The sequence below is a fragment of the Cucumis melo genome, chromosome 7 (assembly GCF_025177605.1).
Source record: "Cucumis melo cultivar AY chromosome 7, USDA_Cmelo_AY_1.0, whole genome shotgun sequence".
Taxonomy (NCBI): Eukaryota; Viridiplantae; Streptophyta; class Magnoliopsida; order Cucurbitales; family Cucurbitaceae; genus Cucumis; species Cucumis melo.
In genome coordinates this window covers 25,741,283-25,768,431 of record NC_066863.1, presented here as the reverse complement: position 1 = coordinate 25,768,431, position 27,149 = coordinate 25,741,283, and the positions used below count along the sequence as shown (strand labels likewise).

At 33.9% G+C, this 27,149-nt stretch overlaps 3 protein-coding genes across 4 annotated transcripts; 2 read left to right on the top strand and 1 right to left on the bottom strand.

Annotated features, from left to right (window-relative positions):
• Positions 1-3,459: 3,459 nt before the first annotated feature.
• On the bottom strand, positions 3,460-15,066 carry LOC103494389 (vacuolar sorting protein 39). Its single transcript, XM_008455523.3, has 12 exons — positions 14,418-15,066; positions 13,910-14,121; positions 12,501-12,632; positions 12,276-12,419; positions 11,875-11,987; positions 10,486-10,888; positions 7,198-7,524; positions 6,090-6,311; positions 5,622-5,864; positions 5,039-5,491; positions 4,527-4,625; positions 3,460-4,055 (listed from the first exon to the last, which is right to left on the bottom strand). The coding sequence occupies exons 1-12, from the start codon at positions 14,857-14,859 to the stop codon at positions 3,852-3,854; spliced, it is 2,994 nt and encodes a 997-aa protein (XP_008453745.1). The 5' UTR covers positions 14,860-15,066; the 3' UTR covers positions 3,460-3,851.
• Positions 15,067-17,300: 2,234 nt separating this feature from the next.
• LOC103494388 (protein RTF1 homolog) lies at positions 17,301-21,685 on the top strand. Of its 2 annotated transcripts, none has more exons than XM_008455521.3 (2): positions 17,301-17,742; positions 19,348-21,685. In XM_008455521.3, exon 2 carries the CDS (start codon positions 19,397-19,399, stop codon positions 21,377-21,379), a length of 1,983 nt encoding a protein of 660 aa, XP_008453743.2. In that variant the 5' UTR covers positions 17,301-17,742; positions 19,348-19,396; the 3' UTR covers positions 21,380-21,685. The 2 variants fall into 2 exon arrangements, with proteins under 2 accessions (XP_008453743.2, XP_008453742.2); XM_008455520.3 differs by having other exon boundaries at positions 17,302-17,742; positions 19,343-21,685.
• A 1,260-nt stretch (positions 21,686-22,945) lies between these two features.
• LOC103494387 (protein AE7-like 1) lies at positions 22,946-26,213 on the top strand. The gene is made up of 6 exons (XM_051087195.1): positions 22,946-23,129; positions 23,425-23,529; positions 23,725-23,824; positions 25,080-25,125; positions 25,615-25,754; positions 26,043-26,213. Exons 1-5 carry the CDS (start codon positions 23,017-23,019, stop codon positions 25,713-25,715), a joined length of 465 nt encoding a protein of 154 aa, XP_050943152.1. The 5' UTR covers positions 22,946-23,016; the 3' UTR covers positions 25,716-25,754; positions 26,043-26,213.
• The last annotated feature ends 936 nt before the right edge of the window (positions 26,214-27,149 follow it).

Below are 27,149 nucleotides of genomic sequence, written 5' to 3'. Positions count from 1 at the left end.
TGAAAAGAGAAAAGTTAAATTATACAATACTTTGAACAACTTTAGGATAAGTTTCAATTATACCCGCCAAGACTAAAACAAAAATTTCATTTTCTTATAATATGGAACTTTAGAATTATAAATGTATTACTAATTAGAAGAGTGGAAATTTTATTTTTGTTTTTAGATGAAACTTGACACAACAATTTATGTTTAGAATAAAAAGATCACATAATGATACTATTTACAAAACTATATACAAAAATTTAAACCATTGATACGAATTATTCCCTTATTAATTGTCTCTACCATTTCAATAACTTAAAAAACATTGTTGTGATCTTTTATTTCATTTTAAAACCTTTATATTTTTAAAATTTATTTATATGCACGTTTTTTTAGGAAACACAAAGTCGTGATTAGAAGTGCATACAAAATCTCACGTTGATTAGAAGATAAAGTGATCATAGGTATACAATTAATACCTCTATTTTTAGATAGTATACTAGAAGTAAAGTCACAAGAACTTATAATATACTAGAAGTAAAGTCACAGGAATTTATACCCAAAACGATCAATATCATACTATTTGTGTAGAGATATGCCGAGAGTTTGATTTCTTATCAAAAGACAAGAAACTAATTAAAAGAATTATATCACTAGAACCTGCTGAGGGTAAAGGAAAAGAAGAAAACCAAAAGCTTATTCTTTGATGCCTTCTTTCAAATAATGGAAAGAAAACAATATAATGTCCATGTCTATTCAACCAAAATATATTCCAAACAATATAATGTCCATGTGCCTATTCAACCAAAATATATTCCTGTTTATATCCCCACCAGAGCATCCAAATTATTTGAAATTTTCATTACTTCAAGAATTTTCACCCCAAATGATCTTTCAAGGATACAACGTAACCCACCAGAAGAAGAGGAATAAGTTGTTATCACGACTTAGCTTTCTCGCCAAGCTTCAAGCCAACGAAATACTCGATCGATATAAGCTTTTCAATTGAAACACTAATATATATTGTCGTTGTCACCAAATACTCGGAACAACACATGTTATTTAAAAACTCTTAAATTTGTCGCGTAATAATTACAAACTTCTCTAGATTTTAAAGAATATCTCTTTCGACGATTTAGAAATAGAAGTCCATGTCACTCCACTCATTCTTATCGTAAGTTACAAGACATAAAGTCAGCCCAAAAATTTCGTGTTATTGACACTCCCAATTAAGCAGGGAGATAGTTTTAATTTCTTACACATTGATTATTACATCTCTATTTTATTTTAAGAGTGAAGTATTTTCTTTTTCAAAATTTAGAGACATAATTAAAATCGACAACTAAACTGGTAATTATTTTGTGTAATTTAAAAATAAATAGAAGAGATCGAGACCAACTACGAGATATTAAAAAAACGAAAGAAAGAGAACCAATGTAAGAAGACAATAATTTTGATGTGTCCAAGAGGATAAAAGAAAATCTTAGCCAACTTGTGTTTCTAAGTTTAATTTAATTCATCATCTTATTTTCAGAAACAAGTTGCCAATATTTTATTTCATCCTCTTGGACACATCAAAATTATTGTCTTTATATATATATATATTATTAAAAAGTTACAGTAAAATTTTAAAATTTATCAATTTTTATCAAAATTAATATCTATTATTTATAAATTTCTAAAATTTTGTTTATTTATTTTTTAATAAAATATCGATCTATATATATTACTAAATTTTGAAATTTATATTAATAAAATTTTAGGATAATAATCCTATCAATTTAATTATAAACCAAAATTTTAATTTAAATTGCTTAATAATGATTTACAGCTACTTTTACTTAGTTGTATATAAAACCAAGCTAATAAAATTGTTGTTTTGAAAAAAATATATTAGGGGAAGTAGCAAGAACAAGTCTTATGTCATTCTTTCTGAATAGGCTGAGAAAAATAGAGGAAAACAAGTAGATGAAATGTCTTCCAAGTTTTTCTTTTTTCTTTAAACATCACTAAAAGTGTAATTTGCACTTTTTTTCTAAAAAAAAAGAAGGGTATGTATTTTAAATTTTTTAGAATAATGAAAAACTCTACTTTTGAAGCTTACTTCCTCATCTAAATTTTTTCCATGTAGGTTTATCAACAAACTAGTATTAATTAACCATTATTTAAATTTAGAAAAATAAATAAATAAATAAAATTGAAAGCAATAAGAAAATTAAGGAATTTTTTTAAAATAGAAGAATTTGACAAACTAAACTTTATATAACAAAATCGGTAGAAGGACAAAATTTATTACATTTTTTCTATAGAGTGTGAATATTTGGTTAAATGTTCTATTTTTTATAATGTTCTAAATTTAAAGGACTAAAAATATCTAAAAATATCCAAAGAGGAGGTAAAACATATATTTAAAATCAAGTTGTATATCTTCAAATTTCAAATATTCAATTTTCATTCATATAATTTCAAGAAATCTTAAGATTTTATATAATGAACCAGAATCGTAAACATTAATACATTTGTTATATTAGATAATTATCATTTTTATAAGGAAACTGCATCCACAACAAAATTTAGAAAAAAACAGAATATAACATCCATTTTTTGATATCGTGAATATGACAACTACGACAATTAATTAAACATATTATATGGCTATCAAAGGGATATCAGAGAGTTATCCCCTTTTAATTTTATTACTTTGTCAATTTAAAAAATATAGTGACATAAATCCTATTATCATAAATTTCTTTACTATTAATAATCTCTATTGACAATCTCTTTGTAAGTTGTAAAGAAAAAAACAATCTTTTCTTTTCTTAAAATTATTGTAATAAACTTTATTACAAACACATATCGAAGGATTAAATTTAAATTTTAAGTTAAGATGGACATAATTCAACTTACTGGAAACTTCAAATCCAGATACTCGATTTCACCGTCTTAGATATTGTAATAAAAATTTGAAAAGAAAAAACAAATTTAAGATTTATTAAGAAATTAAGCTCAAAGTTTATTGAAAATAGGGTAATTATAATAGGTAGCAATTTTTAGAATAATTATTAAGTATGTAGCAATATTTTAAAAAAATTGCAAATATAGCAAAATCTATCAGTGATACACTTCTATCGTTGATAGACTCTTATGGTTTATCGTTGATAGACTCCTATCATTGATATATTTTGACAGATTTTGCTATGTTTGCAATTTTTTTAAAATGTTGCTAGATAATTAATTATTTTGAATATAATTGCTAAATTTGCAACTATCCCTTGAAAATACCCACTAAAATTCAGAAAAAAAGGTACAAAACTAAAATAAAACCCAAAGCATGAAGAGCTACATGATCTTTCCTCTTGACTTTATCCATAATTTTAGTTTTTTTATTTATACAAATTTTATTCTTTTAATGATTCCTTTTGGTTCCATTTTGCCTTTTCCAAAGCATTACAAGAAGAAGGAAAAAACAGCAAATAAAGAATTACTTGATTTTATCACATTATCAATGAGGATCCTTTCGCTTTTTCATTCATGCTGAACTTGCAATATTTTACAAGCAAAATAGATATACATATAAAAGGTAGTAATCATAACCCTCATATAGATACAAACCTCACATATTTCACCCAATTGAAAAACAAAAAAAAAACTATATTTAAATAAATACACCCAAAAAGCCAATCCAATGAATGACACAAGAAAAAAACACCCCTTCAGGGAGTTTCCATGTTTTCCCCATCCCTTGTCATGAAAAAGACAAGACTTCCCTTGACACCTGAGTTTGTTAGTTTTCTTTTCCCTGTTAAAAGCCTTTCAATTTTGTGTTTGAAACCTAAAAATGGAGAAGCCATCACTCATATCGATTATTATGTACGCCTTCTTATGGGTGAATCCTTAGACACAGCCTTCATGTTCTGTGAGTCTCTAAAGCATACGAAGTGCACAAGTGTTTTCCCATTTGGATAGACAGCGAAAACGCTCGTCCCTATTTTCTTCTTGCAGAGAGAGCACATGCTATCACTGGTTATTTTTATAGCAGGTTTCCGTTGGTTATAGAGCTCGTCTCTCACCTGTTCCACATCAAAATAATCATAGTATATGAGATGATATCGTGGTTTCACATGCAAGTATCATAAGAATAGATCAATCTCAGATATTTATTATAATGAAGCTCAAATAGTGTAAGGATGAAGACAATTCAGCAGACGAGTTACGAGTTGTGAGGAAGAAACTTGATTTAGTTTGGCTGATGCTGACAATAATGTCATGTCACTTAGTAAAATGGTTAATAGATCACCATGTGAATGACAATAAGAAGTTGAGGCTAATATCTTCCCAACTTCAAAATAAAAGCATATACCATGTTACAATAAGGTTGCGATCAAATTCAATGGATCACCATATGATTTGGAGGGTAGTAAGTCAATCAAATAATGCAAGGACAGACAAATGATGAAATCAAGAAATCCAATGTGGAATAAAAATTGTGATTTGCAATGGAATCACTTATGAACTTATTTTGATTTTTGTTCAGTGCATACCTGTAAGTTTTCACTTTGTCGCAAACTCTTTATCACTGAAGAGTTCCTATACGCCTCACTGGATTTCCTTAAAAGTGGTCCAATAAATTGTAGCAAGTTCTGCATTTTAGGATTAAAGAAGATGCTAGTGATGAAACTAGAAAGAGATTTACAAGCATAACTATCTATACAAGATATCTATATGCATATATAAGTTCAAGGAGAGAATTTGGATCTCTATTAGATCTTTTAGTTTCAATCAATTACATTTTTGCTATTTAATTAATTCAAATTATTCAAAACTTTGTATGAAGTTTAGGAAAAAATACTAACAATCTACATCTACAGTCTATAGTCTATAGTCTAGATATTAAAGAAGGCTTAAATGGTTCGATTTAAATCAGAGACAGGAACATCCAAAGATAATTTGAGACAAGATTAGATAATTTAGGAGTGCACGCATAAGCATGGGGTGAGTTCTAGTGTTTTCTATCAATCTTTATTTTAAGACGTCTAATGAAAATAGCGATTACCTGTAACTTTGTTTCCTTAGGTAAAAGTTTGAGTGCCTGTGCTCCATTAATTCTGTCCCACCTTTGGCTCAACAGATTCAGAGCTTCATCAAGCATAATTGAAGAGCTTCCTTCTTCGCCAGGTTCATCAGTGTCACCATCACTCCTGCTACTGTCAGTGTTACTAAGACTAACTTTTGTGTCTTCTGCACCTTCTATTGCAGCAATTTTCTTAGCTGAACGACCTCCTTTAACCTTGAATGAAGGACCTGACCCAAGTTTTGGAGTCCCCATATTTTGAGGAGATGTTAAGTTTGTAATTCTCTTCTCAAAATTTTTTGTTGTTCTGCGGGGATTAAGGTATATTTGTAAAAGAGTCAGGTATATATTGCCAGAAGATTTTGTTGGTTGCTGGTTAGCTACAGATTCATAAACCCGGTCACAGTAGGATAGTGCCAACTCAGGAACATGAATCTACAAGAAATGAAGAAAAATACTTCATTGCTTTGAATTAGTATAAAAATGGAAGCTAGTGGCAACTGTTGTCAACTGAAACAAAGAGAAGGTTGACGGTGCAAATCTAGTTCAAACAGTCAAAGGTTACCTTATGAACGTAGAGAGATAAGGCAAGCTCATGCTGGTTCATCTTCCCCAATAAAATTGCTCGTTCTTCAGATAATGCATCTGAAGGAAGGCGTTTTAATAGAACCTCCGGCTGATACCCTGAGATTGACTCCAAAGCAGACAACAACTTCTTTCTTGTGGAGGAGTAAATTTTTTCATCCCATTTGTTTTGAGCACTTAAATCTGCATACCACTCAAGAACTTCCGAAAGATATATTTGAAGCTGCAAGAAGTAGTTTTATTGATCAGTACCATTTGGAATTAATGAAAGGACACCATGATCAGTCCAAATCAACAGTAAGTACAAAAAATTCAGCTAGGGTAGTTTGCACATACTATTGTGGAAATTCTTATATCATGAAAAATAAGTAAATGTCATGTAAAAGGACATGAAATAGAGCCCTATCAAACTCAGCAAAGCAGGTTCTATGCCTCTGTATGCATTTACCATTTCATTTTGGAGATTTCCAGAAATTGAACTCTCGTTCATTGCAAGCATAAGTTCCAAATATGTTGCCTGCAAGTTTGGAGCATGTTGCTTCAAATAGGAATTAACCAAGTCTGCTGGAATATTCCCTGAAAGAAAGAGCTCAATAGTTTGCGTGGGACAGCTTTCAAGAACGGTCATCGAGAATTCCAGGACCAGCATGGGATCAGTTCCACAAAGAGGCTGTATGAAAAATTATGTCAAAACTATAGAATAATTTAAGTTCTTGAGCTTATGAGATTAAAAACAACCCCCCCCCCAAGAAAAAAAAGGAAGCAAAACATTTGCTAATTTTCATTTGGATGTCGATACCCTTACCGTACCCATATTAGATATGAAATCACTGTCGCACCAGAGGCTCACAACTGGAACCTTAAATTTAAAATTATTAATCAAATGATATTATTCTATGTCACTAAAGTGTACACCTGAAATGGGTAAATGGTGGAAAACCCATAAGCTAGGAGTAATGTGTTTAATGGGCCTGATAGTTTTTGGCTAGTTAGAAGGGCTACAGTCACAAAGGGTGGAGGGAAGGTTTTTTATTTATTTCTTTGTGAAGAAAACATGAGCTCCTTGATGAGAAGAAATTACAAAAGAAGGCCAGCTATGTACCAAAGGAATTACAAAAAATAAATATTTCTATTAAACAATGGAAGAAGAGAGACTATAATCACAGAAATAAAAGAATACTTTACACCAAGAGAAGTTAAATGTTAAGAAAAGAGTTGAATTCAATGGCTTTATCCTAAAAAATATGAGGATTATGCTCCAACTAAGCAATCCAAAGGAAGAGTTTGTTATGGGAAAGGTTATGTAGCAAAAGAGTAGTGAGGGGGGCTGGGTATTATCTTTTTGGCAATTCTGAAAAGTGTGGAAGCACTCAAATCTCCTCTTGTCTTGTGCTTTGTTAACAAATAAAATTGATTAAATCTTATCAAGCCATATCCTATCCTGAAAACATTTAAATAATCTACAGTCTAAAGCCAGCCATTACAGTTATCATGCAGTGAACACAAAAAAATCCATCAAGAGTAAGTTTCTTCTTCAAGTGGTTGTGAAAACTTACCTTAAGATAGTCAATGATCATTTCAGGTTTGAACTTTTGGAGTTCAGTTTGAGACTCGTTGGCTTTTGACTCTTCTACTAATTGATGCAGAAGTTTTAGAGCTTCACGATGCATAGAATTGCACCTATACAACTCTAACAGAGCCGAATAATGTTTATTTTTCTGAAGGATCTCTTCACATATTTTTACGTCACAATAATTCAGGCCTTTCAATAATTCCAAGGCCGCAAATGATTGTCCAGTAAAAAGCAGAGCTTGAAGTAATGCTGTATCCAGTATAGCTGCCATCTCCCTAGCACCAGAGCTGATGGGAATATTCCCTCGTCCCTGTAGACGAAAGATAATTTATGATCAATTGATTAAAAAAATTGAGTAATCAATATGGACTTTATTAAACATGTCAATCACTACAGACAAAGATGTACTGGTTCCTTCCAAGTTACCCCAACTCATTGTGAGTAATATTTTGGGGGGAATTGTGCCGATGATCCCCTTTTCGAATGTTCTACTGCCAATAAAGTTGGAACCTGATAGAACACCAGTATGGTGATTCTACTTTATTGATATTTAAACTTAATTACAATAGGAAATTAAAAAAGAAAATCAAAGAACACTACTAGGATAGCAATCCTTCCCTAACCAGAACACAAGACTTTCAACAAGCAAGGAAAACAAGACCAAAACAGAAACATAATTATATAAAAAATAAATCAGAACAGTGGAACCTGATACTACTACTCCTATCTTTCAAGGAGTGAGATAGTCTTGTTTTTCCTCCACAAAATCCTCCCCTTTCTCTCTGAATCTTCCCTGTTAAAACTCCCCCCAATCCTAACTGCTGGGCCCACCATTCAGTTCACCTATATTCTGCATTTCCCTCCTTCATTTCACGTGCCAACTTCCCCTTATTTCTACAGTTATATGTGAAAAGTATTGGTGGCTTAAACGAAACCTATCATGGAGTTCGGGTCTTGTACAACTTGGAAACTGGATTTGAATGATTACCTTCATGGCAGAGTGCGACCCCCATCTTAAGGAGGTCAGATTTCTATCAGAAACCTCTACCCTGAATGTTTCCTTCTCTAACTTCTCTAAGCTCTTTGATCAAACTGGATCTCAAAACAATTTCGTGGAAAATTGTAGGTGCAGTCAACAACAGATGGAACTTGGGCTTTAGGAGGCATCTTAATCAAAAGGAGATCCCTGAACGGCAAACCTTTCCTGTGTCTTACGTAAGAGAAATAATTAATTTTTCTGGCAGTTGGTAAATGCAGGAGATTCCTATTCAAAATTGTTTTTCAAGCATTTCTAACCTTCTAGGACAACCAACAAATCCATCCTACCCACATTTTCTAGCAAGTTTATTTGTCCAATTTTATTTGATGTACTGAAAGGGTCATCCTACCCACATTTTCTAGCAAGTTTATTTGTCCAATTTTATTTGATGTACTGAAAGGGAGTCTAGTTAGGTGATTTGCAGGGCGAATGTTCTAAAAAAGGGTGAAAACTTTATTTATGGACTGTCTCTCCAAGATGGCGGCAGTGCAATTTCAATGAAGAAACTGCAATATAACAAGTAATTCGAGGTGCTAGCACCAACCCTCTTGAGATCTCACCCGATCCAAATTCACTCACCAAATGCCCAAGTTCATCCCTACCCAGTCTCTCAATTTATAGCCACTCCTCCAAATTACTTCCCAAACTAATTACTAATATACCCATATAATATCCCTAATTTCATTCCTAACATTATCGACGCCTGACAAATGCATTTCGTCCTCAAGGTGTGGGTTGTATAACAACCATTGAATTGCAAGCACTAAACAAAATACCCACTCCCAAATCCAATTTGAACATTACAATACCAGCAAACCCGCTACTAAAAAATATCCAGCCCTTGTTCTTTTGCACTGGGCCAAGCCCACATTCTTGCAATCCCAGCTTAAACGATGACACACCCATTTGCCCTGAATGTTTTCCCCTTTTCGACTACATCTTCCTCATTTGATTTCCTCTTCCCCCACCAAGACTCCTTTGGGCCTTTGACATCAAAAATCTTGTAACAACCATTGACCTCAACCTCAGTCACTAACTCAATATTCTCCGCACAATTTTGTCTTCCTTTCAGTGTTTTGATTTAAATCCTTGATCTCCCTCTATACCTCCAACAAATTCTTGACCACAAGATTGAGCATATCTCGATCCAAATCCATAGCCAGAATGGATACTCCCAAGTTAAACATGCTCCAATGCCAGTTTGTCCGGTATCCAAATACAGAAAATACACAATAACATTAAGAAACTACAATAAAGTAACTTGAGTTACTTGAATCCTCCCTCTTGAGATCTCTCCCAAGCTCTAATTCACTCTCCAAATACCTAAGTTTATCACTACCCACTCTCTCTATTGATAACCAACTCTCTCTAATCATAACCAATCTCCTTGACAACTTTCTTAACTAATTACTAATCTTTAATTGCATTCCTAACACCTAGGGATGAGGACCACCCCAGGGATTGGGATATTCTCCTATAATCTGGTCTAACATTGCGGAAACTACTTTATGGACTTATTGCCTCGATGAGTCTCGCCAATCCAAGCATCTTTTCATAATTTCCTAAGCCCACAATTCCTCCCTCAAGGGGAAATGGTGTTCTCTACCAAAAAATTCGAATTTATTTTGTACATATGTATGTATGTTCTACAAAAGCTAAGATAGTAGTAGTTTCAAGGAATCTCTTTCCCATTCATACTTGGGTAGTTAACACAAAATAACTATAGTTTAACTGAAGCTTGGGAGCAGCCACCCTGGTATACTCTTACTCCCTTCACTGGAGTCAAATAAATGATAGTTCTGTAGGGGTATAAAGGTTCCTTAAAATAAACAGAGTAATCTTACGATGAAGTAAAAGACTTAACTATGCAATGAATAACACCACGCACTAATATACATGCTATATCGATATTATATTCATACAAATCTTACTCATGATGATTTTATCTAAATCACCAGTTTATAGGGCCAACATACTTTGTTTCTCTCAACATCCATCATAGTCAAAGATAATGACGTAAATATAAGATCCAAACATTTGAAATTATCTTATATTCAAAAGAATGTTGACCACTTTCCAGGAGTAAGAAATGGAATCCTTCACAATCAAAACTCATACAAGAACATGGTGTCACTGTCAGAAAAATAGATAAATAAAGAGACTACAATACTACATGAGAGAGGCAAAGATGCAAAGCACAGACGCAAAGAAACAAATATGTCAGGACTTTACCTTATAAGATTTCTTATACCGGTCTCCAACAGCATCTAAAACTACCTCTTCTGTCCCTTCAGCAGTGGCCTTTTCAATAATGCTGTGCCTTTTCTTCTGCAAAAACTTGATTAGAGCCATGAGAGTATTATGGTTCACTTTTTTTGACTCCAATGATGTGTTCTCATCAGATTCCAGTAGCTGGTGTACAGGCGACTCCATGTCATCTGAAAAACCTGAAGAACCTCTTGAAAGATGAGGATCATCCAAATCCACCAATTTCTCTGTTTCAGTAACCAAAGTTGTCTTTGGAAGGACAATTGAAGGATAAAAGGGAAGCACATAGGTTATATCCACTTGCGATGCCAAAAAGTGTTCCATTGCCTCTTCATAGCTCCCATTATCAAAAAGATAGTGAGCATATCTGAAATATAAGAGAGAACATATTTTGAAATAATTTCTAACAGAAGTTGTTGGAAAGAAAATAAAGGTCTTGCAAAATTCTCCTAGTATTAACTGTGATCAACCCATGCAACATGTTCCAAAGATCTTCACTGTGAGCAAATGCAGGGAGGATGATGGCTGCAGGCTACTGCAGGCTTGAAAAATTTTGAATAGCGAAGGAAGATGATTTGTGATCTTCACCCTAACCACAAAAGAAGAATTGGAAGATGGAGTTCACAAGGGGTCCAACATCTTCTTCTACCAATAGTAAGATATCCGCACCCAACTGCCACAATAATGTCTCTTGAAGTTGAAGCTACTTGACTGAGGCTAGTTGGAAAGTTGGAAACAAGAAAACCCTAAACAGATCAAATTCTCTTGAAGTTGAAGCTACTTGCCCAGGAAACTTGTGGGATATTTAATCCTATATAAATGGCATCATGGCTTGAACCCACTCTCTAAACCCCATTTTTATTTATATTGATCCTTGATGACCATTAGGTCAATCCATGACAATTCAAAATTCCCCTGAACTATAGCAGTAAATGGCTGTATTTCGAGAAATTTGGTTAGGTAGAAATCAGAGAAGTTTTAATGTTAAATATAGAGAATTCAGAATGGTGATTGAGAGAACATTGCAGAAACAACTTAACTTTTACTTTCTACTTGCATACTCTGTCTATAAGTGGTGACTGTGATTCTTTATTGGTTTCGGTTTGTATCAATTTGAGCTCCTGTAAGCTCGTGGAAAAAAAATGGATTTTTTGGGGAGATAAAACTAAGTTGTTTCTACTTTTCATATCTGGAATAAAAATTATATGACTTCCTATTTTTTCAAAAAATAAGAATGATAATAATTAAATGGATACTAAGTGATGCTTAACAAACAATGAGCACTGCTAAATTGGAAAGAAGAAAAACCACAGCCACAGGAGTAGGAGTAGGTTTCATGGTACGACAACCCACCTGATATGGATTGAACTCTCCTTTGCAGATCGAAGACTTGAATCTTCAGGTGGAAGCAACTTGCACAGAGCCAACGCTTCCTCGAAGTTACCAGATGCTGTTAGTTGTACTATCTGCAACCCAAAAAACGGTTTCTTACATGTATGTGACATTGTAGTATGTTTGTGCTGTTTCCAGATTTTGAACCATATAACCAAATAATCCTTCAAATTTATTTAATAACACAGGATAGATGGAATTGGAAGTACCAAAAATACTGAAACTATTACTTTCGTATTCAAATCATAAAATAATCTAATTTTGTAAATATTTCCCTTTTGACAATCAACAATGTGAACACAGACAACCCAAACTACAACCACCCACAATTAACATGCTCTTGTAAATGGGCTGAAGATCACCTGTGCACCAAGAGGAACAGGAAAGAGGCCATAAGCAGAATTGTCTAATCCAACAACCAGAGCATGCTTACTGTCAATAAGATGCCGGCCATTTCGAAGGACAATCGTTTGTATCAATGCATATGGAGACCGGAGAGACCGAATCTGCAAATTTAAATGATGGAAGTATGTGTAGAAATTTCAACAATGAAGTGTTTTAAATTGCTTACAATGGATCAAGAATACCTCAATATATCTTGGCAACAAAGCAACTGCATAAGGATTTTGTATGACAACGACAGAAGGAGCCTCCGACCAACAAATCCGGCCTTCTTGAAGCAGTTTCCCATTTTGGTCCACGAAAACACCAATGTTATCCTAAAAGTGAGACATAAGGTGTCCATTACTTATACATGAAAGAGAATGAGTACAACTGGTATTCAATATTGTTTCGTCTTTGGAAAGAAAGAAATAGTAGGGTGTTTGAATACAAGTGCTCCTTTTCTTTTCCTGTTTTTGGTGCAACACACGGCTTCTTGGTGATGAGAAAATTACACAGTAATCTTTTGTCATTATAAAATTTTGATTATTATTAACCATTGGAAGGCTCTCCTTGTCTAACTCTTTGGAAGGGGTAATCTCAACCCCTTGCCCTTAGGTTTTTTGTTGGTGCTTTTGATGAATGTACACACCATTGTTTCTTATCCCAAAAAAAGAAAGATAATGAAGTAAAAATTTGTCATATTATGTTGCCTGTTGTTTTTGTTTCTAAACTGAACAAATTTTGAAAAATGAGCCAACTGCCGGGTCTAGAATTAAGATACCGGCAAAAAAGTCCAGCTGTCTACTACATAAAGTGCCTAATCATGCATGAATAATCTCATATACAACTATCATTTGGTAGAGCGCTGTAGTATACCTATTCTGACATCCAAATTCTAAAACTTTCACTCTCCACTGACCACTATCTCTCATTCTATGGTTTAAACGCTTATTTATTGTAGGAGTTTTCTGTAATCTTACTTGATTTGGGTTGAGCCTCCTCACCCCTTTGCAATTTCATATGTTCGGTGAAATCCGTTTACTACAAAAGAATGTACTTTTGGCCCATATCAGTTCCATTCACAAATGCACCTCCACTGACGCTTACACAGTCATTATGACATTACACAATTTTTATCGTCTCCTCTTCTCTTCCACATGTTAGCAAAGCTCTCCCTCGGCATACTAACTAAACCAAGGAGTTCAAAAAATAAAATTTATTTTAGTAAATGCAAACAATGAAGTAACACTACCTACACTTTATATGTGAGGGGCTGACATGGCAACATATCGTTAGGGAGTAAGAGAAACCCATAATTCAAGGGATTTTTAAAGTTAGAGTATCAACTTCAAAACCATACTACTAAGAGGGTATGAATGTCCATGTTTCATCCCTTTTTCTGTAAGAAAAACAAAAGATAATTTTCCAAAAAAAGCAACAGGCTAGTGGGGGGGATGGTTCATGTTTCATCCCTTAAACTGATTATTTACATTCCATAGTTACCAATGATTTAATTCTATGCTCTGCGTTAGAATGAAACTCTTTGTTCTTTTTCAAAAGCAAACAGACGAGCAGAAGAATGTAAAAAGTAAATTACATGATGGATACATACCTTTCCAAGAAGAAGTTCTCCAGAAGGTAAGGAGACTACCAAAGGCGGGGCTAGCCTCCCAGAAGGAAATACATCAGTCAATGCGCCACTGGTAGCATTTAATATCACGTATTCTCTTTTAATTCCTAAACATATATTTTCTCCACACCAAGACATTGACTTCACTGTGTCAGGGACGCCAAACTCCTTAACCTCCACGAATCCTCGTCCCCCTACATTGCCAAAAACATCTTAAATTCCTTGCCGCAAATTATAACATATCTCGAAGATGGGTAACATTTATACTAAAATTTTTTGCAAATGTTCCTTCAAATTGCCGAGTGACTGAACAAGATTAAAAGGGCAAGAATTTAGACTCCATAACTAGATACTGCTACAGGTTACATCTATTCCACGAAATAGAATCCAAGCTAAGCTAAACTATTTCTAAATCGAACCAAATTTAAATTCGAAGTATACGAACTGACTAAGAGAAAAAGAAAAAAACGGTGATTGAATAGATAATTACCGTCATGTCTGAAAATACAGACCCTCTTTTGCCTAGCGAAGCACAAGAAGCCTCGGCGATCATCCCAGGAATAGGCATTAGCACCCTTGGCCTTGGTAATTACAGCGAGAGTCTCCAAATTGGGAAGTTTGTGAAAGGCGATTGATTCAGAGAGAGTCAAAAGGAGCTCCCTCGAATCAATGACCTCCATTGACACCAAAGATCGCCGGGAGAACCCGGACACGTTCTTCTCCAGTACATATGGTTCCTTTTGCAGCTCCGTCGACCTGGGGTGGAAATCGGAGGAAGAAGAGCGGTCGGAAGCGGAGGAATTCGGGGAGTAAATACGAAGGGATCCATCGGAACAACCGATTAAAAGTTTGGAGCCATAAGATTCAATGGATTCGATTTTGGAAGGATTATCCTTGAGTAGCTCGAAGGAATCGTAAGCACTGTGCACCATTTCGTCTTCTCAATTAGAACATCTTCAATTGTTGTAGGATCAAATACATCTGACTTCTTCATTTTCCTATTGCGACAATGGCCCCTTTTCAAATAACGGAGTTGAACCCTACTCGATCACCCATTATTTTAGTTTCTATTTTACTTAATTGGTCACTCCTAATCTCATAAAGTTATTACCTATTTGGAGTTGGTTGTTGTTACATTCATACATTGTTTGGATGTGATGTAAAGGTTTAGGAAAATTGCTCTTTTTACCCCCAAAAAGCCTTGTTTTTTAAAATTGATTTTAAGAAAAAATAATTCAACTTTTCGAGAAGCATTCCGAGGTGAATGTACAAGTTTGTCCATCGTATGTATTCAAACATCATCCTTGCTTCACCTTTCTAATAAGCTAGGGTTTTCTCGTTTTCTTCTTGTCGTTAAATTAGTTTTTTTCGATCAAGGTAGACCATCTATTCTCTCAATGATTCCCCTTTATAAGACTCGTCAACCTCTCTAGAATCTTCGTTCATGTTTTTTGGACTTTGTTAGCTTCCATTTGTGTTTAACTTTTATTCCATTTTGAAAAAGGCATGCAAATACCTTTCCATTTTATTTCCTTATCGACAATTGTGGACTATGTTGTTTTATAGGTGTATGTGTGATTTGTGGTAGGAATGAAGTGAAGACACCCAAAAACATATTTGATACTAATTTTAACGAATTAGAGATTTCACACGCTTCCATAGTTTTCAAAAAGTTAAAAAGAAGTTGTAAAATACGTCTTCAAGAAAACGAGGGAAAGGATTTCGCATCCGCCTAAGTTTTGATTTCACGTTTGTTGGATATAATATTGTATTGTATCAAATGTCTCGTAAAATTGTCGTGAATATTTTACATAATAATTGATAAAATAACTTTACGAGAACCCAAAGTTTATGATCCAAACCCCCAATGTCTCATAAAATTATGTTGTCATTTGTCTCTCATGTTTAAAACTCCTATGTTACCGCTTGTGTAGTTTCGTTCATCCTCATTCCAAAATAACGTTGTAGCAAATAAACAAGCAAAACGTTTCGCAAATGAAGATAAAACTTATTGTTGGGAATATATATATATGTATGTATGTATGTATGAGTTTGCAAGAAAGTTGACCAAGTAAGCTTTTATGACAAAAACCTCGGTTTTATGGGATTTGTCCAACTAATTAGGTGAAATTTACGAGACACTTGTATTTTTGTCCCTTGTCTCACGTAGTTTACTTAGTTTAATTTACGGAACAAATCATATAAAACCATGGTTCCCACATTGAATCATCTTTCTTTTTCTTTTTCCAAAACTTTGATAACTCATTCAAAATTCTCAGAGGAGCATAAAGATTTCGTAGGTTATTGAAAACTCTCCATGAAAAGTAAATTATTTACTCTATACGTTGGGACCTTAAAGTAAAGCTTTTTTTATGTAGGTTGTTTGAATTATAAAAGGGAATCAACTGTTCTTATTAAGTTAGAACCCTGAAAATTCAATAATTCTTCTAAAGTTGGGACCTTAAAGTATAGGTTTTTTTAGGTAAACAAAATGTAAACCTAAGTTCGAAATTTCTAACTCAATATATGTGTGTGCAAGATTGAGTTAGATAAGTATAAGTTAAGTTCATATTGAAGTTATTCGAATGACCGTTAACAAACTTGTACTTTCGCTCCGTGAGTCCCTTCACTCAAAGTCCGAAAAGATGTTAAAAAATTTTATTTAAAAATTTTCGCCACAGTAATTATATATTTTTTTTGTTTTATATTTATTTAAATTAAACTTAACATATGCAATATGAGTTAAACTTTTAGTTAAATTCCAAATTCAATAACAAAACTTCAAAATTTGATATGATTTCGTTTAAGTATTAATAGGAAGCTAAGCGTCAAACTAAGAAATTCATGTTTATCAACTTACTTTTTAAAAACCAACAAACTATGCATCAATAATTGGCAAACCATAGCTAAATATATGTATTATTTCATCAAATTCGTATATATATAAAAGGTAGCTTCCATAGTTGATATGAAATTCAATCCTACTATAATACTCAAGATATAAATAAATGAATGTGTTTTTATGTTAATTATTTAAAACTTAATCTATTACGGATTTACTAGTTAAAACTCATTAAGTTTAAATAATATATCTTGGCGATTTTAACTATTATAATAGATTAAAAATACATCGTGTATCAATTGTTATTGATATTTTATATCAAAATAAACAAATATTTTACAAGAGATTACAAGAAAACAATTAATTTATATCAAAAGGATAAAAATTCTCTATAGTTTAGAGGATGATTTTTTTTATCACTCCCATTAGAATTTTGGACTTTACTATAGTTTTAAAATATTTTAAAGAGTTTCACATTTACAACAATTTATTTATATATTGAAAAAGAAAAAAGGCGCTACTTGTACGATTTCTGCTTTTATCTCCCTCCTTTTATTTCTTCTCTTTCCCATTTGCCACACAGCATTTTCATTTTTCACAACCCGATTTAAAACCTACGCCGGCACAACCTCGTCGCCACAGTCGAACCTTCGAAAGTCCACACTCTTTCTTCTCCAACTCCACCCTATCTCAGTTGCCGGGTTCAGTTTCTTCTTCTTCTGTCGGGTTACTTTTCCTTTCTTCAATTCCCCATTTGAAAATACGGTGAAATTGGGATGTGTTTAATCAACAATCCTCCCAAATCTAACCTATTTTGGGCGGGGTTTTTGTTTTCTGTCTGAGACGATACAGATTTCAAATCAGATTCAATTTCATTTGTACCTCCTCACTCGTTATCTCTTCCTCGCCCAATCAAGCTCTCTCTCTCTCTCTCTAGGGCTTTCAACGGTTTAAGGTCAAGTGTTCTTTCAAGGTAATTACGCATCTTTAATATTTGGATTCTGGATTTTTTTTATCATTAATTCGCTGCATATTACGGTTTAATTGCCTGCCTGTCTCTATGATTTGATAGCACTTTCATTTGGTCGCTCATGACTGTCGTATCGCCTTCGATTTGTGCCTTGAGGTGTTATTGATTTCCACTTAGAGACTGTTTTTTTTTCTCCCCTTGAAGCTTGGGTGTTAGTCACGTTGATTTTATAGCTCTTAATATTGGATATTTTTATATTTTATTTCTGGGTTTAATTTGTGGCATGCCTTAAGTTCCGAGATTTGTACGAACACGGGTCTTGATCTCCTGTCCTGTGCTCTAATTTTAAAAATGTTGATAACATTCTTGTTTGGTACTGTGTTTTTTATTGTATACCCTGGGCAGGTAGGGGTTGTGCCGATGTTTTTCATCGTTGTCATTGATGAAGTTTCGAGATTTGTAATGACCATCATATTGATTGTGTAGGAGACATTAATTTATAAATCTTAAACTAGGCGAAAATTAGCTTCCAGAGCGATGATTTTACAGGTTCAAGTCCAACATATCTTATAAACGCCTGATCTGACTCAACCTAAGTGGATCCAGTTTGTTGGGGCCTGGGGGTAATGTGGAGGTTTTATAATCCTTGCGCTAGTTTTATGAGATCATCTCATATTTGCTTTTACTTTTTTTTTTTCTTATAATCTTAACTTCGGACACCCACTGCTGTCAAATGGCTTTCATCTTTCTTTTACTAGGATCAACAAGAAAAAAATAGACATAAAGGGATTGGTAAAGATTGATCTGCTTAGGTTTCAGGGCTTAGTGACATTTCAATTTTTGGGTGCAATGCCATCTCATACAAGAATAATTTTAAAATGTCAAGATTGGTGGAATGAAACCACTTTACCTGTGTGGCTATGTCAGTTAGAGGTTGAGGGTCCAGTAGTGGACGACGCTGCTGTCCTTTTACCTCTTTTGGATTATGATGACTGAAGTTGTAATGGCTTCCTAGGAGTTTTGACAATATATAATATCACGTTTGACATCAAAAGTAGTCATATAAGTTAGTTTAAGTATTACAAAATTGTGGAGGTAGCTATTGTCAGTAAGTAGAGTGCAAACTATGAGTACGAGAGAGGAGTTTGTTCTGTTAGCCTTGGGCAGGAGGTTATGTATACGAATATGGTAAGGTCATGAGAAATTTAGGAGATTTTGAGATTAGTTTATGGCAGAGAGATAGCCTCCTAAATTTTTAGTACCCACGTTCTGATTCACCCCAACCATTGTTCTATTGGAATTGACTGACTATTTATTGAACTATTCATTGATTTCTGACTTGAGTAACCTTGAGGAGGGGGATATTTCGCATAACTTCTGATGAGATTCTACTGCCAATCTTAACCAGCTGTTCCGTTTCCAGTTTTAAATTGTAGTTTCTCGGTAGTCGGTTTTATTATCTTTATTTTATTTTTTCTGGTGATGTATATTGTATGTGTTTCATTTGAATTGAGATGTGAAAAGATGTCTTATGTTTCCTTGGAACATCTTGATTCATTCTCTGATTTGCAAGTTGCTGACTATAGTTTTACTATTTTTTCAGGACAGGAGGGCAAGTCAAAGAAGTCACAGATTTTGGTGTTTGAGGCTGTAAAACATGGCAGATTTAGAAAATTTACTTCTTGAAGCTGCTGGAAGAACTAATGCAGGAGGGAGAAATAGACACTCTCATCCACCATCGCGAAGGCAACGTGAAGGTTCATATTCTGATGGTGGAAGTGACTCTAGGGATGATGACTCAGATGATGAGCGTGGTTATGCAAGCAGGAAGCCCTCTGGATCTCAGGTTCCTCTGAAGAAGAGGTTAGATCCTACTGAAAGGGATGATGATGGGGGGAGCCCAGAAGAAGGGGAAGACGAAGATGTTGGTTCAGAACATGAGGGTGACAGCAGTGATGAATCTGATGTTGGGGATGATCTTTACAAAGATGACGATGATAGGCGCAAGCTTGCTGGTATGTCTGAACTTCAAAGGGAGATGATTCTGTCAGACAGAGCATCTAAGAAGAACGATAAGCATTTATATGAAAGTTTGAGAGCTAAAATGGATAAAGGGAAGACTGCCCCATCTCGGAAAGAGACTCCACCTCTCCCATCATCTCGTATTAGATCGTCGGCCAGATCAGCTGATAGAGCAGCTGCAAAAGATGATGCCTTAAATGAATTGCGTGCAAAAAGGTTGAAGCAGCAGGACCCAGAGGCCCATCGCAAGCTGAGAGATGCATCTAGAGGAAATTCAAATAATCGACGGTTCTCGCCGACAAAACGAAAGCCCTTCACTGCTCCTAGTTTGAGTAGCTCAAGCCAAAGTGAAAGTGAAAGTAGGTTTCAAAGTGATGATGAAGGGTCTACAGGAGATGGTGGAATGATTGACAGTGATGATGAGAGATCCATGCCTGGGTCAGATGGGCCAACATTTGAAGATATCAAGGAAATTACTATTCGTAGATCAAAGCTTGCAAAATGGTTAATGGAGCCATTCTTTGAGGAGTTGATAGTTGGATGCTTTGTGAGAGTTGGAATTGGGAGATCAAGATCTGGGCCTATCTATAGGCTCTGCTTGGTGCGCAATGTTGATGCTACAGAACCTGACCGTCAGTATAAACTAGAGAACAAAATCACGCATAAATATCTTAATGTTATTTGGGGAAATGAAAATTCTGCCGCCAGGTGGCAGATGGCCATGGTTTCAGACTCTGCTCCACTCGAGGATGAATATAAACAATGGGTTAAGGAGGTAGAGCGAACTGGCGGTCGGATGCTGAGCAAGCAGGATGTATTGGAAAAGAAGGATGCTATACAGAAAGTCAACAACTTTGTCTACTCAGCAGCCACAGTGAAGCAGATGTTGCAGGATAAAAAATCTGCCTCAGCAAGGCCGTTAAATATTGCAGCTGAGAAGGACCGGTTGAGGAGAGAGATGGACGTAGCAGTAAGCAAGAACGATGAAGCTGAGGTGGAAAGGATCAAAGGAAGACTGCAGCAACTAGAGGCATCCAGGAGGTTGCAGATGAAAGATGCCAAAGCTATTCGGTTAGCTGAGATGAACAGGAAGAATAGGGTGGAGAACTTCAAAAATGCATCAGAATTAAGGCCTCTGAAAGATTTGAAAGCTGGAGAGGCTGGTTACGATCCCTTCTCAAGGAGATGGACCAGGTCAAGGAATTATTATGTTTCCAATGCTGGTGAAGCCAATGGAGCTGCTGAAGCAGCTGGAAACAGTGACACTGTAACACCTGCATTGGAGAGTACTAGAACTGGAGCTGGTGGTACTTCAGATGCTGGAATGGCAGCTACCGCAGCGGCTTTGGAAGCTGCTGCTGGTGCTGGAAAGTTGGTCGATACTAACGCTCCTGTAGATGGAGGGACGGAGTCAAACTCGCTGCACAACTTCGAGCTGCCTATATCGCTGGCGATGCTTCAGAAATTCGGTGGTGCCCTCGGAGCGCAGGCTGGGTTCTTAGCAAGGAAACAAAGGATAGAAGCCACGGTTGGACGTCAAGTCCCTGAGAATGATGGTAGGCGGCATGCACTGACACTAACTGTTAGCGACTACAAGAGAAGACGAGGGCTTCTTTGAAATTGAATACTCAGATCTTCTCTTTCGAGGATTTGGCATATGAATGTAATTCAGCCAGGAAGGTAACTGCTATAAACGCTTCCTTAATTTTAGCTTTAGCAAAATGCTGCTTGATTCTGGGAAAGATTGAGCTCTGGAGTCCTGTGTTTTGCCTGTTGGTACGAATTTGCCTTTCGTGTCGATGAAATCAGTACATGTTTAAAGATTTCCGTGTGAAGATTATATCCAGTTCTGTAATGGTAAACACTCCTCTGTTACTTATTTAGGTAATTTAATACACGATTTTAATAATAGTTTTATCTTAAATCTACCCTTAGAGATCAGATCTTGTGTACTACGTAACAATGATAATTTTAGATGTGTATGGAAACAATTTGCTCTCGTACCATAATAATTATACACGCGTCATTAAGAGAAGTAAATACTATTGTAAAGTTGATTAATCTGTCGGTAAATCTAATTAATACATGCGTTAATATTTGTTGAAGAGTTATTTGCCGCTAATTCGAATTTTTGAAAAACAGTTTGATCTTTTAATGTGGAAATTAGGAAACTTTTCATGTTTGGACTAACTTTCTAAGGGGATTAAAGAAAGTATCTATAAACACTCGGTTTCATTGTTTTCTACTTATTTTGCTTTTCTTTTTTTAGCATTGTTTTCTATTTATTTTTTGCTCTTTTTTAAATAAAAAACGCAAAGAATTTTATTTACTATCTAATTTAACGTTTTCCAAAAAAGAAAAAGAAAAATGGCTTCTCAATTGGGCATATTGGTATCGAATTTTCTTATGACATGGACACGTGGAGTCAATTAATAATTTCATTAGAACATTTACGAAAATAAAGAACAGAATACAAGTGATAAACAAACATCTCAACGTGTTAACAAAATATAAATTGTTTATTTATTTGTTTAAATAAAGTTGGAACTCTACCTTTCTGTCAAATAAATTTAAGATTTGAAATTTCGTTGCCGTATAATTTTACTAAAAAAATTACCTAATAAGATTACTTTTTTTCAATAAATTACATAATAAGATTAATTTTGAAGGAACAAATTCAAGATTTTAAAAAATACATAAAATCAAAAAGAGAAAATATCATAGATAGTAAAAAAAAAAAAAGAATATATACAAAATTAAATAATCAGTTTCTTTCTGATTTTTTTTTAAGTGGAATGAAAATCATTAAAAGCACACGGAATACAAGAACCAACATTTTTTTCTAATAAAAAAATAGTAAATAAAGAAAGATGCGAAATGGAAATTAAATATTAAGAATAAATAATAAAGAAAGAAACAAAGATAATCCCTTTAAATAAAAAAAAGGATTATGGGAAGAGAGTAATGAGTAATGAAGGGGGAGTCACGGGCATACATTATTACATTACACAATCAGCGGGAAACAATAGGGCGGCGAAATTAGAACCTTTTACTGAACAGTCATATACCATTACGTCACCCATTATACTAATCACCATTACGTGCTTCTCTCTTACTGGATTGTCACGCGCTATTTCCAGCGGTCACGGACATGTTTAAAGTTTAAACTTGTTTAGTTTATATAGTTTATACCCACTAGTCTGTCATTAGAAGTTCACCGAAACACCAAGAAGGAAGAAAAAGAAGAAGAAGAAGATGACGCTGGGGCTTATCAATGCGAATCCGGTGGTTCACGCCAAGAAGGAGCGGATCGCTCGCTCGGAAGACTTCCACGGTGACGACGCTGTTGATCCTCTTGAAATCTACGATATCCTTTTCTTAATTTTTTGTGTTTTGACTCAATTTTGAGTTCTCCTTTCATTTTCTTTGAACTTCAATTTTCGCTGTGGTTTCTTGCTTAATTCCGATTACGAAGTTAATTAGATTCCGTTTTGTCTGTATGTTTTTTTGGAGGATTCTCTTGTTTTCTTTTAGAATGTTCTAGCGCTTTCTTTGTGACCGAACGGGTAATTTTTTGGATGATTTTGTGGAAATTGAGCTTTTGGAATCTGGTATTGATTGTCAATTTGTAAATTTCTTGTCCTTGACTTTAATTTTGACACACTTCGTGAGGGATATTAGAGATCCGGAGCATCCGTATTCGTTAGAGCAGCTTAGTGTTCTCTCGGAGGAATCGATCACTGTCGATGAGAAGTTAGGGCGTATCCTGTAAGCTAAACTGAAACAACTCCTTTACTTCCTCTGCCTCTTTGATTTTGAGAGACAATCTGAGATTATTGATTAATAATCGTATGGCTTGCACAGACACACTCCTCGAGGATCTGTAGTGTAGCTTAAGTTTGATCGATATGCCGTCCGCTTTGAATTCCTAAATTGTTTGCTGAATTAGTGTTTTTCTCACAGGATAACTTTTACTCCGACTATTCAGCATTGTAGTATGGCGACTGTGATTGGACTCTGTCTGAGAGTGAAACTTAAACATTTCTTTCCTCCACATTACAAGGTCAATTCACATTCCTTTCTCTAGCTATAGACTTGAAACTTTGAAGTACTGCTTCTTAATTTCATTTCTCCACTCTACTTGATGCAATGCAATCACCAGATACTGATGGAATTGTGGCTTCTAAATTAATGTTCTCTGCATTCTCGATTTTAGGTGCCTGAACTTTGAAATTAATGTCTGATTCTGCGGATTTTCGGTCTTGAATCTTTTAAGTACTCCTTAAATTTAGGTCCTTAACCAACCTGTTTTAAAATTTACTAACTTATGAACATAAAATTTAAAATTTAATGACTCAAGGGTATGTTTGGGGTGGGGTTTTAGGGAGAAAAGGGTTAGGGAATTGGGCCAAACCGTGTTTGATCCAAGGGTTATGATAAATGGGTATGAGAGTTATCCTAATCCCCAAATAACCTTGTATTATTCTCTCTTTTACTTTCTTACAACCCTACATTACCCTACCCAAATAACTCAATCCAAATTCTATTATTAATTTTTAAATTACTACAATCATAACTCTTCCCCAAATATATATTATTATAACACTACTATCACAATCTCTTCCTCAAACACATACTGTCATAATACTACATTTCATATTTCTCCTCCCAAGCACATATTACCATAACACATATATAATAACCTTTCACCCAAACACATATTATTATAACACTAGAATTATCATAACACTAGGATTATTATAATCCTTTTCCTCCATACTTGTACATCTTATATACTTGTACATTTTAATAAAAGAATTATTGAATAGGTTAAAGATTTGTTAGACATATAATTGAAAGTTTAGGGGATAAATTTAAGGACTGCTTGGGTGTAAATTTTAGGTGATTTCTTTTGGGGCTTATTTTATAGACTTGATGGATTATATCAGTTACCATTTAACAAAACTAAGGAGAAGCTTATTGTTCTTGGTTGTTAATGAAAGCACATAAAAGAAATCTCCGGGATGTCTATATTTTACCCATGTTTTCAAAAACCAAAGTCAAAAATTGAAATCTAAAAACTTGTTTTCTGTTTTTGAAATTTGGCTAATAATGCAATTCTTCTACTTAAGTTTGATAAACCACGGTAAGAAAGAAAGAAAATAGGCATCATTTTCTAAAATCAAGAACAAAGGGCAAATGGTTAGGAGTTTCTATATTAAGGATTAGTTGTATCGTTGAGTTTTCTAGAATATATATATATATATAATATATATATGTTTTGTCCACCACATTCTTTTTTATCATGGATTTTGCAGGTTGACATCAAAGTGTCTCCAGGATCACACGCAAATGAAGACTCAGGTGAGATCAAAACATTCTAAAGTGTTATTAGACCAAAATACCACTAGGAGAAAAGATCATGATATCAGTGATCAACTTTTTAGAAGCCTTAAATATTTGATAATTATTACTTCTTATTAACGGTATTAATAATCTATTCGTTTTATTACCCAACTGGTTGGATTGAACCGATAGTTAAGCAGTTACATTTTAGTTATTATTTTATTTTTTTGGAAAGAAATAGAAATTTGATTTAAATTATTAATGTCATGCTTGGTAAGTCTGTTAATCATTTAGTTTTTTGTTTTTGGTAATTAAGCTTGTAAAAACATCATTGCCTCTATTTTCTACTAATGTTATTAAAGAAAAAAACTAAGCATAAATTTAAAAAACATCAAACTGAAAATGAAAGAGTCACCTAATGTAGCTTAAGTAAACTTATATGAATAATATAATTAGAACCAAAACGAATAACCGTTTGTTTTTTTTTTTTTTGGTGGGAAAGAACAGTTAATAAGCAGCTAAATGACAAAGAAAGAGTTGCAGCTGCAATGGAAAATCCAAATCTGCGTCAGCTTGTAGATGAATGCCTTTATTCCAGTGAGCTCTGAATCAAATCAATTATCATCGTCCAACGGGCCAAAATGAAGGTAGTCTCCCAATATAATGAAATATAATTAGAAGCTAAATTATATAAAAATACATTTCAATTATGTCTTCTAGCTTAATTTTTTTTTCAAATAGAATACACATTGGTCCCGTAGTTAATAATTTTTTCTTAAAGTTCAGGAACATAATTAAAATCAATTCCAAAGTAGAGATATTCATATAGTTTAACATAAAATATATATGATTGTTTACTCACATATTTTTTTGTTCTTTTGTTCTTGGCTCTCGCTCTCTGGAAATGAAACTCTTCATTGTGCAAAAAAATCAAGTTCAATACACTATTGGGTACTTCAATTTTGATCCAAACAAACCATCTTCTCATCAAATGGGGAGGTACATGAGTTAATATACCTATCCATTTATTTGCTATTTCTCCCTGTATATGTGAATGAACTTATCTGAATTACTAATATATTATAGTTTAACGTTTCTTCTTCAAATTTCTGTGTTTGTACTAAAAAAGGTCTTTAATTTAAAAAAAATATGGGGAAGATTTTTTTACCAACTCATCTCTCCATAAGAATTTTAGATTTATAGGTTGAGCCTTTACAACTTGAAGTGGGTTTGTGTTTATCAACAAATCCATTTGCTATGGGTTTTATTATTTGGTTCTAGCTGTGTTTTTCGGCTTGAAGAAATTTGAATGATGACTTGAGAATTTTATTGAACTAAGGAGATGGTATTTTTAAATTGAAAGAGAAAAATAAAGTGTTGTCCATATGTAGGAAAAACTGACAATTAGCAAAAGAGTGCTTTATCAGCTATTTTGAGCAATTTCCATATTCAAATTCTCTAGAAAACTAGTAAAAAATAAGTACCTTCTTTCATTATTAGAATTAGTATGCACATGTAAAAAAAGATAATATATATATATATATATATATATATATATATATAGTTTTCAAGATTTGAATGTAAAACATTCATTCATGATTACAAGAAGAATTGTAAATTGGGATAAATCGAATTGTAAAATGGGATAAATTGATCAAAGGTAGAATCGTTCCATGTTAAATCTTATATTAAAAATAAAAATTTATATCAAATAAAGGTAGCAGTCTAATTGACCATAAATTTACACGTAAATTAATCCGTGTCTAATATAGATTAGTTTTTTCCCCTTCAAAAATATGAAAAGAAAAACAATCAAATTGTTATGGAAACTTTAATCTAAAAATTTCACTCAATTTCTTCTTTCCCTTTCTATCTTTTATTTTTATTTTTATATTATTATTATTATTTTAAAATATATCAATAATTAATTAACATATAGGCCGTTTCGGTTGTAGCCTATTGAAATGGTTTCAAGAGCTATATCAGTCTATGGCATCACTTTTCATAGAGCGTTTGATGTACGGAGTTAAGTAGAGTGATAA